Source organism: Python bivittatus, unplaced genomic scaffold, assembly GCF_059951505.1.
Source record: "Python bivittatus isolate LINGU-HERP-01145 unplaced genomic scaffold, Pbiv_v1 ctg000020_np1212, whole genome shotgun sequence".
Classification (NCBI taxonomy): Eukaryota; Metazoa; Chordata; class Lepidosauria; order Squamata; family Pythonidae; genus Python; species Python bivittatus.
The window spans coordinates 57,315,908-57,330,347 of record NW_028277030.1 but is presented as its reverse complement, the minus strand read 5'-3'; the positions used below and the strand labels follow the sequence as shown (position 1 = coordinate 57,330,347).

Genomic DNA, 14,440 nt, shown 5'->3' with positions numbered 1-14,440 from the left:
AGAAATTTTTTTGGCAAGGAAAGCTGGTATTCCCAGCAATCCGATAAGTGTTATAAATTACATGCATTTGCTACCTTTCATGTTAAACAGCTTTACTCTGTGGGGGTTGCAAATTCCTATAATTAATGTTTCTGAACTACAACTTGCAAACATGTAATCAAATATGTTGCTTTCCCCAGGCACTGAGACATCAACCAATTTGCACCAGAAGCTATACTATCATGTCCTGGGAACTGACCAGTCAAAAGATGTTTTATGTGCTGAATTTCCTCATGAGCCAAAATGGATGGGTGGAGTTGAGGTATGACTCGTTTGAAGGCATGATTTACTAGAATATTGGTAGATGATAAAGTAAAATAAACTGCGTTTAGAGGCCCAGCTATTGCTTGTCAAATAAATTGGCTCTCTGTTTCTTGTTTCTTTTGTATTAGTCAAATATGATATGAAGAATGAGCATAAATGATATCCATACCCGTTTGCTCTAAAAGCTTAAGGGAAAGTGGACGGTATATATACCATTTTGATAGATTCTATATATTTTTCATGCAACTGCCAAGCACCAGGACCTGGATAGCTCTTAAAAGTCATACACTATATATAGTCATCTAAAGTGCAAAGTCTATGAGTTCAGTTCCCAGTAGCGGGTTTGAATCCCATAAAATAATATCAATGAAGATTTCAGAATAAGAGTAATATGTAGCCCAGAAAGCTCATCAGATCAGTTCTCTGTATACGAGGGAGTTAGACAGGATTACCTTTTGGCTTCCTCCCTGTTCAATCTGTACATGAACTCATTTACAGAGAAACTTTCAGACCCAAACTTCCACCCTCCCAAAATTGTGCATGTTAACATTTTATTCTTGCTGTACACAGTTGATGCACCTGTTTACTCAAGAATTCCCAGTGGCCTTAAGTGAGTCCTCATTTAAGAAGAAGCTGAGTTGAATGATAGAGGGGCAGGAGACTGAGCATGTGAGGAGTTTTAAGTATCTTGGTGTAGTATTCCAGGATAAAGGGTCATATGTAGAACACAGTCTTTGTGGTTCTACATGGTCAAAGAAGTTCTTAAGGAGTTTAAAAATTCTTCTGTATTAAAAGTATGTAGCTCTGCCATGCTGAAACTTTGTGCCAGATCTCTAGCTCAGTTGATCTAAGATTCACAAATGGGCCATCCCAATTACATGTAACTGGAGACACTGCTAACTAAGTTTGTAAGAGTGGTGTTTCAAGCACCTAAATACATATCCAATGCATCCTTTCAATTAGAAACTCATCAGTTGGAAAGTATAATAAGAACATAGCAGTTCATATTTAACTGTGGGCTTAAATATCATTATTTCTCCACAGAGTTTATTCCTTTGTCTTGTCTTCATGGTGTGAAGCAGTTTTAAGAAAACTCTCATGTGGCCTCTGCACATGAATTTCTGTATCTTATACAATTCAAGCTAATAAAATAATCAGAAAAAGACTTTTAGATATCAAATAGTGTTGTATACCATCCAGAGTCACTTTTTGTGAGATGGGTGGCCATATAAATTTGATTAATAAATAAATAAATAGCAAAATGAAATAAGTCTGATATCAAAGTTCATTAGAGAATGAATGGAACATCCTTTCTTTCTTTCTTTCTTTCTTTCTTTCTTTCTTTCTTTCTTTATTTATTTATTTATTTATTTATTAATTAATTATTAAACTTGTATGCCGCCCATCTCCTCCAATGGGTGACTCTGGGTGGCTCACAATAACAAAAAAGAACAAACACACCAATCCCTCCAACAGTGACTAAAATCCATAAATAATTAAAATACAAAGATACATTAAAAATGTCCTAACCCCCCCCTGTATATATTAGCACTAAAACCTTCAAGATGCTGGGGGGGAGCCAAAACCCATCACCCCACCAGCCATCTCCACAGATGTGAGATAGTTGTAATTATACCACTTACTTTGCCATTCCAACAAGGACTCTTTTTTAGAGTCTGACTTAACTTCTTACCCTAAGTAGTTCTATATGAGAAATTTAATAAAGCCCCTATTTCTTGCTGACTCTGATTTTGCCCCTTGCTGACTCTGGTGCTGTTGAATCCATACGTCACATATGGTGGCATTGTTCCTTTTATAATGACAGCTGAAGAAGCCCCATCTCTCCTTCATTATTACATGCCCCAGGTCAATCTGATGAATTTTACTTTATCAGATAAGAAAACCTTTGGTATATGTAATATTACAGGGTTTTGCATGGATGCTGTGAATCTCCACAAATAACTGCCCTCGAGTTCCATTGAGTAAAAGTCCTGATATAGGTTTATTTAGGCAATTTTTACATTATTGGTATTGAAATGTTACTTTCAGTTTGTTTCTCATTTTGGTCAAAATAAATTGGATTGATTGATGAATTGAGTAATTGAAAGTAGGATAGTGTTATCCTACTGACTCTCACCTGAAGTTTCTTGAACATTTTTAAGAGGAAGAATTATATTACACTAGAGCAACTTACGGACTTTTGCTGTATAAGGAGTATATAAAACTTCTCTTTGAGACAGATTCCTCTCTATGGAGGGGAATAAATATTTTCCCAGATTGCCAGCACCAGCATGCACAGGGATCAGTTCAGCAGATGGACCCGCACATGCACATGACAGCAACCTGGGGAAGCCTCTGCAGAAGCCAGGCGTTCTGGAGGACATACAGTAGCTGCTTAGGGCTTTGAGGAGGCTGCTTCTTTTAACCATGTTGGTGACCTGCTTGAGTTAGCCTTTTTTTTAACATTTAAAGGTGATGTATAGCTGAGGGGGTATACTTATACACAGTCTCTTTAGGTGTTATTTATTTATTACAAGTGCTTTTATGCTGCGTCAGTCAAAAAAGGAAGCTAAGCAGCTTACAAAAGCTAAATGCAATTATTAGGAGAGCCAGTGTGGTGTAGCTGCTGGACTAGGAATGGGGAGACCCAGGTTCTAGTCCTTCCTTAGGCATAGAAGCCAGCTGAGTGACCTTGGGCCAGTCACTCTCTCCTAGCCATAGACTAGGAAGTTGAAAAACATTTATCTACCGATCCACATTGCACCAGCATGGTAGATTATGATCCATAACCTTCAGTAAAGAGGCCTTCACCCTGCAATAATTGATTTGGGATTATTATTATTATTTCAAGAGGCAGCTTTACCTGGAACAGCTTATATCCTGCGATGATATCTTTATCACCATCAAACAGCAACATCTGCCTATCCCAGGTCCTTGGGAAGGACCCAACAGGTGGATTAAAAATGCCAAATCCAGTCTAAACATCTAGTTGACTATGCAACCAACCATAATAATAATATACAATTTATTGTAAAAGAGGCTTTAACTCTGCCTCTAATAAAAGTTATAATCACACATCCAGGGTTTCTACTCAGTAGCCATTTTCTTTGGAATAACTTTGACTTTGAAAACACTAGAGAGCAAATCCCATTGAGTAAAGTGCAATTTAAGTCTAAGTACACATATACCGTATAGGATTGTGTTGTTACATTCTCAAAAATAACTAACGGATTCAGAGAAATCAAATCACTGATGGCAGAATGCTTTAAAATAGTTTTTCCATTTGTGGAGATCAGATGTTGATATCTAGGCAGTAGGTTGGAGTGGTGCAGTGTAGTAACTATTTTTCATGGTTTGGTCTGGTTTAGAGATTGTAAGTTTCTGTTGATTCCTTCATTACTATTGTTCAGTATCAAAGAGCTACCCACTGAGCTGCCTCAAAGTGACCTATATGGTACCTTTGATGCACAACAACCAATTTTACGCCATGAAGATTGACATTACCAAGATGCTACTTATTTAACAGTTGAGGCCAGTCTATAAAACAAAGCAGTACTTGAGAAATGTCTTGCTCTGTTGATTTTATTTCCTAATTGATGCCCTACTTTTCTGCCAGTGAATGATATTCAGAGCTGCTAAGAATAATAAAAAACCCAATCGACTTTAATAGCCATTTTATGAAGTTTTAATTGTTTGTATATAAAAGGCAAATCATTAAAATATACAACTAAAGCAAGCAGCTCCTCTGATAGTAAACTGCCTTGTACTTTAAATGCCTGCTTTAATAAACCTGTACCAGTGTTGAGAAGAAACCTATCTGACCTACCATGGGAGTATCAGCACAATAGAGAAAAATGAACATTACAGTCTGCCTGGCATGGAAGGTGTTGGGTCAGTAAAACTAAATCTTTCATGCAAGTAGGTAAAAGCTACATTGAATACCTAAATGTTACTAGCCTGTACTACTTCTCATTTCTGATTGCAAGCTTTTGAAAATGCCTCTCCAAAGTGTCTGAATTAGCAATCTAAATATATATTGAATATATTTTATTTGTAAAGGATTAAAACAATCTTGTAAATGTTGCGGGTACTATAGAATAACACTGATACTGCTTTACAAATTATATAGAAAGATACCCTGTTAAATGTAAGCATTAGGTCCAAGTTATAAGGGAAAAGTTGATAATGCTTTTACTAGTAATCTTGCCTCCATTTTACTAAGTCACAAACTAATCCACAGGATACATTTGGATAGGCAATATAATACTTTATGTGCTAGTAATTTACATGGATTTCTTTCAAACACTCTGTTAAAGCTGTATTAATGGAACAAGTGGAATATGGTTAGTCTTAACTACCTTAAAATTGTAGGAATGAGTGCTTGAAGCATAATACCTATAGCAAGTAAGTTTTGACTTGGTTAAGAATGCTGCATGTATTCCTTCAAAAAAAAAATCCACATTCAGTATTGAGAATAATTGTAAACTTTATTTTATATACTTAGCATAATTGTTTTTAGTATAATTATAGAATCTAGAATTATACTTTAAAACTGTAATTGTGGCTTCTAATGAAACTCTACAAAAGCATCTTGTTGCTGCAGCTTGACTGTAATGGAAAGCTATGACTCTTTCCAGGGGAAGACAACCTCATAGACCCCTGATATTGTTGGACTCAATTTCCACCATCCATGTTGGACGTTCTATTTGGAACCTTTGAGTTGCCTTCCCAACTCAAAGAGAAGCACATACAGAATTCTAAATTATCCCTTTATCACCATGAATTGGCCATTGTAACAAGATAAAAGGTTTTAGTGGAAAACATTTCAAATAAATAATTAATAGACTGTGGTTAATCAGGACTCCCATCTGTGTGGGACATGCTCACATAGCACTAAAGTATGGTTTAATATTCCATCCAAGCACAAACCTTGGGTGTGAGAGGTCTCCAAAAGCATTGCAACAGGCTAAAAGTTGTCTGTTGTCCTTGAGAATCTCTAAATCAGAACCAAAATCATGGATGGAATTTTGGCTATTGTAGGTTAAGGAACTGTTGTCCTCAGCTTTCATATTCATAGAATGTGTGTGTGATCTATGCGGAAGTTTATTGCTTTCAGAGCAATCTTTGTTGGCTGAGTGATGTGTATTTGCAAGTAAATATGAAATATAAGTTTAAGTGTGTTTACTCAAAAGTAAATTAGTAAATTCAGTGGGATTTTCTGTCTTGGAGAATGATGGAACCTTCAGTGTCTTCTGGTTAGGTCTTCAGTTCCAAAATGTTATCAGCAAAAAAAATCTAGAAGAATGATGCTTAATTTTGCTAAGTATATTAAATTTGACTGTAGAATAGAAGTTTGAAAACTGCAAGATATGTATTTATGTGAAGGAATTAATAACTTTTGGTTATATAGCTGCAGGCTGTTTCCTACGGTTGCAGCTTTAGCTGTTAATTAAAGGCACTTGTTTTGTCCTTCTGTTAGGAATATCTTATCTGTTTTCTTCCTGACACATTTTGACAACTAATATTGGAAGAATGGTTGCTAACTGCACATAAGATATGTGATTTTAAGTATACTTTTAGGACTTTTGAAAACCTTTGCCTACTATATACAAAATGAGGATAAACATTGAGATGGGTGCCCATATAAATTGAAATAAATAAATTCGCCCCAAGAACTCCTATTTTATTGGATAAGGATAAGTTGAATATCAAACTAGATGAAAAAGGGAAAAGAAATAGAACTATGTTTAAAAAATTATGGATTTAGTAAACTTTGGAAGGAGTTACGTAAAAGAATCTTCTAAAATTGCATTACATTCAAATAATCTCTCCTTCCTCCCAATCTGTGCCTTTCTAGATTCCCATGAAATGTAATATTTCTATATGTAAAATGAAAGCTTTAAAGCCATAGTCATTTGTGAACATCCCTGAATGACCCTGAGAGTGTCACTGGCTATGTTCACACACTGGAATAAGCCAAGACCACATTCTGGCTTAGCATGCTCCATGATGCCAGACATCATCTCTTAGCTTAGCCTAACCCACAGGGCTGTTATGAGGATAAAAAGGGATTATAGTTAGGGAAAGCCACATACATTATCTTGATCTCCTTCTAGGAAAGAATAAACTAGTCCAACAATTACCTTTTACAATGCTTTTCTCTTTTTTTAAAATTTACAAATAAGGAAAAAGAGTCCTAAACAACTATCAGCTTGGTAGCTGGCAATCATGTTTGGGTTCAGAAGTTAAGCAGGGTTGGGCCAGGTCAGTACTTGAATGGAAGACTGCAGTACTGGAATTCCAGAAGACTGGCTAGACTGGAAGATTGAAAAATCACCCTGGAAGAAGATTTTGTCAAACTACTTATAATGCAGTCAACAAAACTACAGGGATGTGTCCATGAAGACACCAGAAGCCCAACTGATCTTGACTTTACCATTTTAAATGGCCCCTGTTCCTCGATGCCTTTTCTACATATATATCAGTTCTAGCTATAAGCGAGTATATTTGGTTGGAAATAGGAATGAGTTTGAGATGTTTCCCAGAAGATGGCGCTAGAAAATGATGATGCTGAGTGAGGCAATAAGCATGGTGATTTTAAATGGATTTGTATTATATATACTGTTGCTATAGAGAAGTTCAACATTGGATAAATATAAGGTATACAATCAAAATCATTAGATTAATCTATAAATATTTCTTCCTCTGTCCTGTCCCCTTTTCAAGTGACACAAGAAAAGCATCCAACTTTCAAAGAATGTGTTTTCCTTGGAGGTTTTTATTGTAAAAGCATTATTACTTCATCTTCATTCAATAAGAAGCACTTATTGTGAAGCACAAAAGAATAGTTTTGGTGTGCCAACCTGAAGGATCTTTATTTTAAATAAAGTAACAGTAAGTAGTACAAGATAGAGCTAATGTTATAAGATTGAATTGCACTTAAAAACAGTCGTGGTTGAAATCTTGAGGATTGATTTTATCAGGAGAAGTGATGCATTAGAATCTTCATGAATGTTTTGAATTCTGGAGAGCAAAAACAGACAGACTGGTTATCTGTACAGGCAGTCTTCCAGAAGAGGAAAAAGAACAGTTGTGCTGGAACTTAAAACCTCACACATGGGTTCTGGGGCCAGTTTAATTGTAGCACTGTCAAGATAACAGGATGGGTGAGAAATCACCCTAAAGAAGACATGGAAGCTAGACAGGATAGCAGCAGATAAAGGAAGTAGTCAGAATCAGTGGACTAAAATCCTTGAAAGAAAACCAAGTACTAGGAAAATTAAGGCTTGAGGAAAGGAAGATATGGAATATCTATTTATTTATAATATTTATAGACTAACCCCATCGTTCATCCTCTGGATGGGGAACAGTTAAAACCAACATAATATTACATTTTAAAAAAAACCTAAATGGCAGATCAAAATCTTCATCCTGGGCTAAAGGTCTACTGAAGAAGAATGGTCTTAAGTCCCTTCCAAAATGTCAGATCAGGGGCCATGTATACTTCTGAGGGGAGGATGTTTCACGGAACAATGGCTGTGACAAAAAAGATCTGACTTCTGAGCCGCACCTTGGGGGTAGAATCTTTAGCAAGTCCTCTCCAGATGACTGGATGAACAGAGTCACATTTATCAAGATGCCACACATAGAGCTAGAGACTTATAAAAAATTGTTATTGACCATATGGTGGAATAGGATCAAACAAAGGGAATAGGAGAGTACTAAACCAGCACCACTTAGCTGACTTTGGTTGATCTCAAAACAATGCTAATCAGGATTAGTCCTAGTTACTATTTGGATGGAGGACTCCCAGGAAATCTAGGGTCCTATTTTCCCTCAGTGTTTTTAATTGAAAATCTTATTTTCTAGAATAGGCCTAGTTTTGAACGGAAGACCACTTAGGACACTTGAATCTGTCCTGGAAGAAAAAAAAAATGTTAATTAAAAGTACCCTGCATATCACTAGAATAATTTTGCCTTGTGATTGTTCCTGTTCATTTAAACCCAGAGCTTTTTATGTACAAAACACTCAGCTGCTGTCCTTCTTTCTCCCTGTACTTCAGAATACACAGTATCTGGAGCTGTACTTGGAAAGCATTGCCATTATGATGAGTTTATAAACCTTTCCTCTGTCCCCTAAATCTTGCTTCCTCTCCCTCTTGTTTCAGGCTGATGGAATGTACGGAGGTTCATTTTTGGACTACATCACCATAGATTTCGCAAAAGAACCTATTTGCTAATTCCTTGCTTCTTTGTTTCCAATTGGCGTACGGTGGTGCTTAAAAGTTTGTGAACCCTTTTAAATTTCAATATTTCTGTATAAATATGACCTAAAACGCTATCTCTTGTCCACACAAGTCTTTAGATAAAGAGAACCCATTAAACAAATGAGTCAGAAATAGTATATTTGTTCACTTATTTATTGAGGAAAATGATTCAAATTCAAAAGGATTCACAAACTTTTAAGCAACACTAGAGGTGCGTTGATTTCAATAGGAAGAGAAAAGGAAACTTACCTGAATTATGAATTATATAACTTTGGCAGCACGTATGTAGCACGTTAGAAATAGGGAACCTTTTATTTTCCATTTAAAATTTGGCTCTGAAAGCTGAAGGGTGTCAAGTAATATTCTGGTAATATTACTGGTGGAGGCAGGCTGAAAATTTCAGCCCATTTTTGTTTTAACTCATCTTTTTTCCTTTAATAGAAAAAAAAAAGAAAATTCAGCTGGAAATTAATAACGTGCAGACAAATTTTGCAATGCATTTTTGGAGGGGCTACAAAAAATGCATCCCACAAGTGAAAGTTTTGGGGAATGCAAAATATGGGACAAAGAAGCCATTCCTCCTCACTATTCAAAGGGAGGGGGTTGTCTGTTGATGCATGCATCCATATGGGCCAATAATGCTCGTTCTTTGTTTATCTCCCATAAAAATATCTGCAGGAGTTTTTCCACACAGTAGTCAACACTGTTTTGTCTTGATACTCTTGAATTCCTTTGTGTTCCCAAACGTATTGATGAAAAGTTGGTTGTAGTGATGAAGACAGACTTAATTGGCACCCCACCTATAATGCATGTTGTAGAATTACATTAAGAGGGTGTTTTGGGAATCACATTAAGTAAATTGTTACCAACTCTTCCCCAGTCTAGCAGGGAACAGTGAAGAAAATGTTGCCAGGGATTCTTATACAAAAGCAAAATGTTTCAAAGGCCTATTTTTATTTGATGAACTGAAGGCCTTTTGAGTTTAGAATTAATGTTCATTATGAACGTTACCATTGGGATATTAGATGCATTCAGCACTTTTAAAACTGCTTGCAGAAAGTTCCAGGTTCAGATAAAAAATTCTGGAGAGCCCAAGCCACAGTGACTGGGATGGCACATTGTATTTTCCCATGGTTAGTTTGTTGAAGAAATAGTAATTGAGTTCACACAGTACATCAATCCACATTCAAATAAACCACATGATGGCTTAATGTCACATGTGGACCCAGCCAGTTGACAATGCTAGATTAGCTGAAATAATGGTCTTGTCTTAGTATATTTCTGTGTTCTGAAATGCTAGAGTTTATTTGCTACTCTGAATCATGTTTTATCAAGGGAGAGAGAGTCTTGTGTGCACTGGCTTCTGCAAATTAAATTGGATGTTGCCAATTCTAATGTCCATTCCCACTGCAAGTGACATTTGTTGTCAGATATTTGTCCCAGGGCGTCAGTAAATGTTTCAACCTTCTGATACAGAGTGTTGCCAAAAACAGGTATGGTGTTTTGGCTTTTTCTGATATCTGAAACTTGCTAGTGCTTACAGAACTTTTTTAATTTGCGGCTGGTATTCTTTCTGTCCTTGGTATCTCATTCTTAATGCTGCTCACGTTCTTTCTTTCCATTTGTACCATATTCTATATTATGCTCCTTTTGGATGAAACGTGAATAATCAGGACTAAGGTCACTATGTTCTGATTAAGAAACTATTTACTATTACATTATACAGCCCATCATAGCACTGGAATCTTCTGTTGCAATATTGCTAAGAATAAAATATTTCTATGTACTTTTCATAATTACAGTATATATAATGTTGAATTTACAAACATTATGTCTTACATCTCTTTTTGGATCTTTAACTTATCCTCAGAATAGCAAAGACTGAAGATCAATTATTTGCAAAACAATTATCTTTTGATAAATATCCTTCTTGTGCTATAATGGTATTTATTACAGTTTTTTTTAATATACTGTATATATGAGAACTAAAATGTGAATGTGAAACTTCATGTATAAAAAGCTTTATCTAGACAGACTGTCTGGTATGTAAACTGTATTAAAATGAATTTGAAATGCAAATATCTTTAAATATGTTATGTGCTACAGTCAGTCTATAGAATCACTGAAAACACGTGGGAAATGTCATTGGTATCATTAAATCACATACAGTATTCATTTGCTTGGATCTATACTGGAAAAGTAAGAAGGAGATCATTAAGAATTTTTCTTTTTCTTTATTTTCATAAATGCTCACAATACAGTAAATCTAAACTAAACTAGAAATAAAATCAAAGGGACCTTTGTGTAAGTGGGTAAAGATTTATTTATTTATTTATTTATTTATTTATTTATTTATTTATTTATTTATTTATTTGATTTATGTAGCCACCTGTCTTATAAACCATAAACCTGGGCAGCTTATAAGCAACTATAAAAATAATAAAAAGCATAAAAACTAGCATAAAAGTGCCCCCAAAAGCAATATACCCCCACACATCCCAGGTGGAGCCCACACTACCCCAGCACTCATGAAAAAAGCCAGGTCTTCAAGGCTTTCTGGAAGGTTAGGAAGTTAGAGGCCTCCTGGATCTTGGGGAAGAGTGGGCCCCCCTAGATGGTAATGTTTAAGGGAAGGAACCTGGAGTGTGCTCACCTGGTAGAACTCTCAGGGAGAGGTGGTCCTGCAAATGACCTGGTCCTGTGCCATTCAGAGCTTTAAAGATAAACAGCACCTTGAATTGAATTGAGATTGACCATTATTGGCTTGCAATAGAACAGGATGGAGAGTTTAAACATTTCTGCCTTGTGCTATGGTGAGAGTGGAGTGCAAATGGCAGTTTCAAAGGACTCTTGCCAGAACTGAGGTATAGAAAGAAAATGTTACGTTCCCATTCACCCTTTTCAGCTATCCTCACATTGTTAAGTGCATGTGTGTGCATACATACACATGAACATCAGTAATTGTTATGCAAGTTTTCTTTTTAATGAATGAATGTCCAAACACAAAAGAGACAAAGGTTAAAATAATTCCATTTTGTTTACTTTTGAAAAATGTGTCTTTAGATATATAATTAATTTAGGGTGCTTTCTATGGAAGGTTTGGGTTTCAATAAAGATCTATCAATATAATGTTTGATACTCTCTAGTGTCAGTTTGCAATTAGCACAACGACTACAGCTATGCATGACTGCTCATTACATTTAACCTGTGTAGATGAAATAAATTAGGCTTGGGTGTGTTTGAGGTAACTGTTTTTCCAGAACATACTCTTAAATAATACAGAATATGAAACTTCTCTGTACATGGAAGCATGACATGGGACTAGGAAAACCTATTCAATTTTGCCATTTGAAGTGTGCTTAGGAAAGTAGATAGAGGTAGACATTATAAAAAATTACTGTTTGGTAGTTTGACATACTTTGAAACTTCTTTTCCTAGACTTTATTTGGTAAAATACATTTCTCAAATTGGGAAGTATATTATTGACATTGCTTTAATTTTGGTAATGTTTAGGTATCTGATGACGGGCAGTATGCTTTGCTTTCTATACGGGAGGGGTGTGATCCAGTGAACAGATTGTGGTACTGTAGTCTACAGAAGGAATCAAATAATATAACAGGTAAGATCTCTTCTTTTTATGTTTGCCAGACCTTTGCTTGCTTGATTTCAACACCTGAATCAATACAAATCTAACTGGCTTATAGCAATCATTTATTATATTACAAATCAGCATTTGTACGTAACTAGAAAAATGTCTTAATAACATAATTATGTCTTAGTCCATAGTGCATGGTGTAGCAGAAGTTGGAAGCAATAGACAAAGTCCATTTGTTGTTTTACTCACAAATAATGCCATTTTATTTATGCAGAAGATCCCATTCACACTGAATGGACATTCAGATCTAACCTCTTCCTCCCATTAGTCTATTAAATTGGAGATTACTGAATAGTCTTTATGTTCAAAATCTAAGAAACAGGATATCCCGGATTCCTTTTTTTAATCAGCATTTCTTGAAAATGGGGTAGGAGTGGATATTTTCCTTTGTTATCCATGTCCCACAGAATCAAGACTAATGTGACGCCTGGGAGTGTGAAAGAACAAATATGCTTAATTGGATACAACTGTGTAAGAAATTTCACACATCTATAGTCATATAGTTTTCATAAAAATCTAGCACTGCAATTATTATGAATGAGTTGTTATTCCAAAGTTGAATTTGAATCTGGACTTTAAATATAAATATGTTTACTTTCTCTTCATAGAAATTATCTGTGGTCTATTCATGGTGGTTACATATAGATCAGTCTTTACCCAGCCTGATGACCTCCAAATGTCTGTTGGAGTACAACTTCCTTTTTCAGACAGTATGCTGGCTGGAGATCATGAGAGAATTGCATAATAATTATAATTATATTTTACTCTGCTATTTAATCTTGTGAATTTAGTTACATTCTTTATTGAACCGATAGACTTCCTTTCTGCCAAAACTGTATGGAGAAAAGTGCATTTGCAGACTAATATTGAAAAGATAGTGACAGTCTGTTTGGTGTATGATGTATGATATACAACCACCGAGCCTTAATTACATACTTGCGTTTTTCATAGATTAATTTGATTTCATTCCGAGTACAGTTCCAACCTTAACAAATGAACTTCATAAGGAAAACATGTGGGAAGAGGATGTGGCATAATATCCTTGTCATTTTTCAAGCTGTCTGTTTTTGAAATATGGCTTTAAAACTCAGACTAAAATAAGGTTCATTTCTATGTTTCATGCACTTGATTGCTTGCTAGGAAATCTGTCTTGCCCAAGTTTAATTTATTTGTCCTCTTTACAGTTTCCCTTTCTAGTATGATAAACTGCATTCTCAAGATTCTGAAAATCTTACTCATGCCTGTTGTGCTTGGAAACTATTATGGGTGTCTTTTTTCTATCTTTTCTTCTTGTGGGTTCTTCAAAATCAAAACATAATCCCAGTAGGAGTGCATGTGACTTGGTGGAACGTGGGGAAGGAGTAGAACAGCCCAGTCACCTTTTCATAACATTTGAATAGAGACTCAAATTAACTTTTTATTATATCAAATTAAAAAAGAGTTGGAAACAGATCCCCTTAAGATTACAGTTTGGGTGAACTTCTATTAGTTCTTATAGCAAGATGATTCTTAATAACCTATATTTTACAAAGTATTTGTATGTTACTAATCTTTGCCTTTCATGGCAATAAATATCTTTGAAAACCAGAAGGAGGATTTCCTTAGGGTGGGACTTCAAGTTTCTCTCAGTCCTGTCCTACCCATGTCTCCTAAGTCCCTTTTTCTTCATTTCCCCATCTCTCCAGAAAATGGTGGTGCCCTGTGTTACCATTCTGTGAGTTACAGTTCTAAGACCCTGTCATCACAATAGCTAAACAGGAATTCCTTTGCTTTTACTTTCTCTATTTCTCTAGTAATTGTCTCCAGCGTTATCCATTTCATCTCCAGGAATAGTGGAAATTATGCATTTGTGCTTTAAGTAAGAATAAGGCTGCCTGATCAGCATCTCCACACTCCCACTTCGAATACAAGGAGGGAGCATAAAAGTCACACCAAAGAAAGTGCTACTGTGGAAACAGAAGGGCAGGAACACAGAATGTTAAGAAGAATTTATGGACATAGACTTGGTTCACTAAGCTCTTGGCTGTTAATGAAGCCTTTAATGATAAAGGACTTTGTCACTTTGAATATGGAGTTTGTAGAGGTCCATATTGTCTAAAAATAGGATAAGCAGCAGATAGGGCTAGACCAAAAGAAAGCCAGTCCACAATTTAGAAGGTTGTAACAAAGGCCATAGAATTCAGCAAAAGTTGAATATTTAATTATATGAATATCT

The 14,440-nt window shown here is 35.6% G+C and overlaps 1 protein-coding gene across 3 annotated transcripts in view; it reads left to right on the top strand.

The window, feature by feature from the left end:
• The window catches only part of PREP (prolyl endopeptidase), a 108,757-nt gene that overhangs the window by 12,650 nt on the left and 81,667 nt on the right, over window positions 1-14,440 (top strand). For all 3 annotated transcript variants that reach the window (XM_088138879.1, XM_007425561.4, XM_088138887.1), the window contains exons 6-7: window positions 180-301; window positions 12,084-12,189. In XM_088138879.1, the coding sequence (XP_087995005.1) occupies window positions 180-301; window positions 12,084-12,189 (228 nt within the window). The remainder of the gene's footprint in view (window positions 1-179; window positions 302-12,083; window positions 12,190-14,440) is intronic.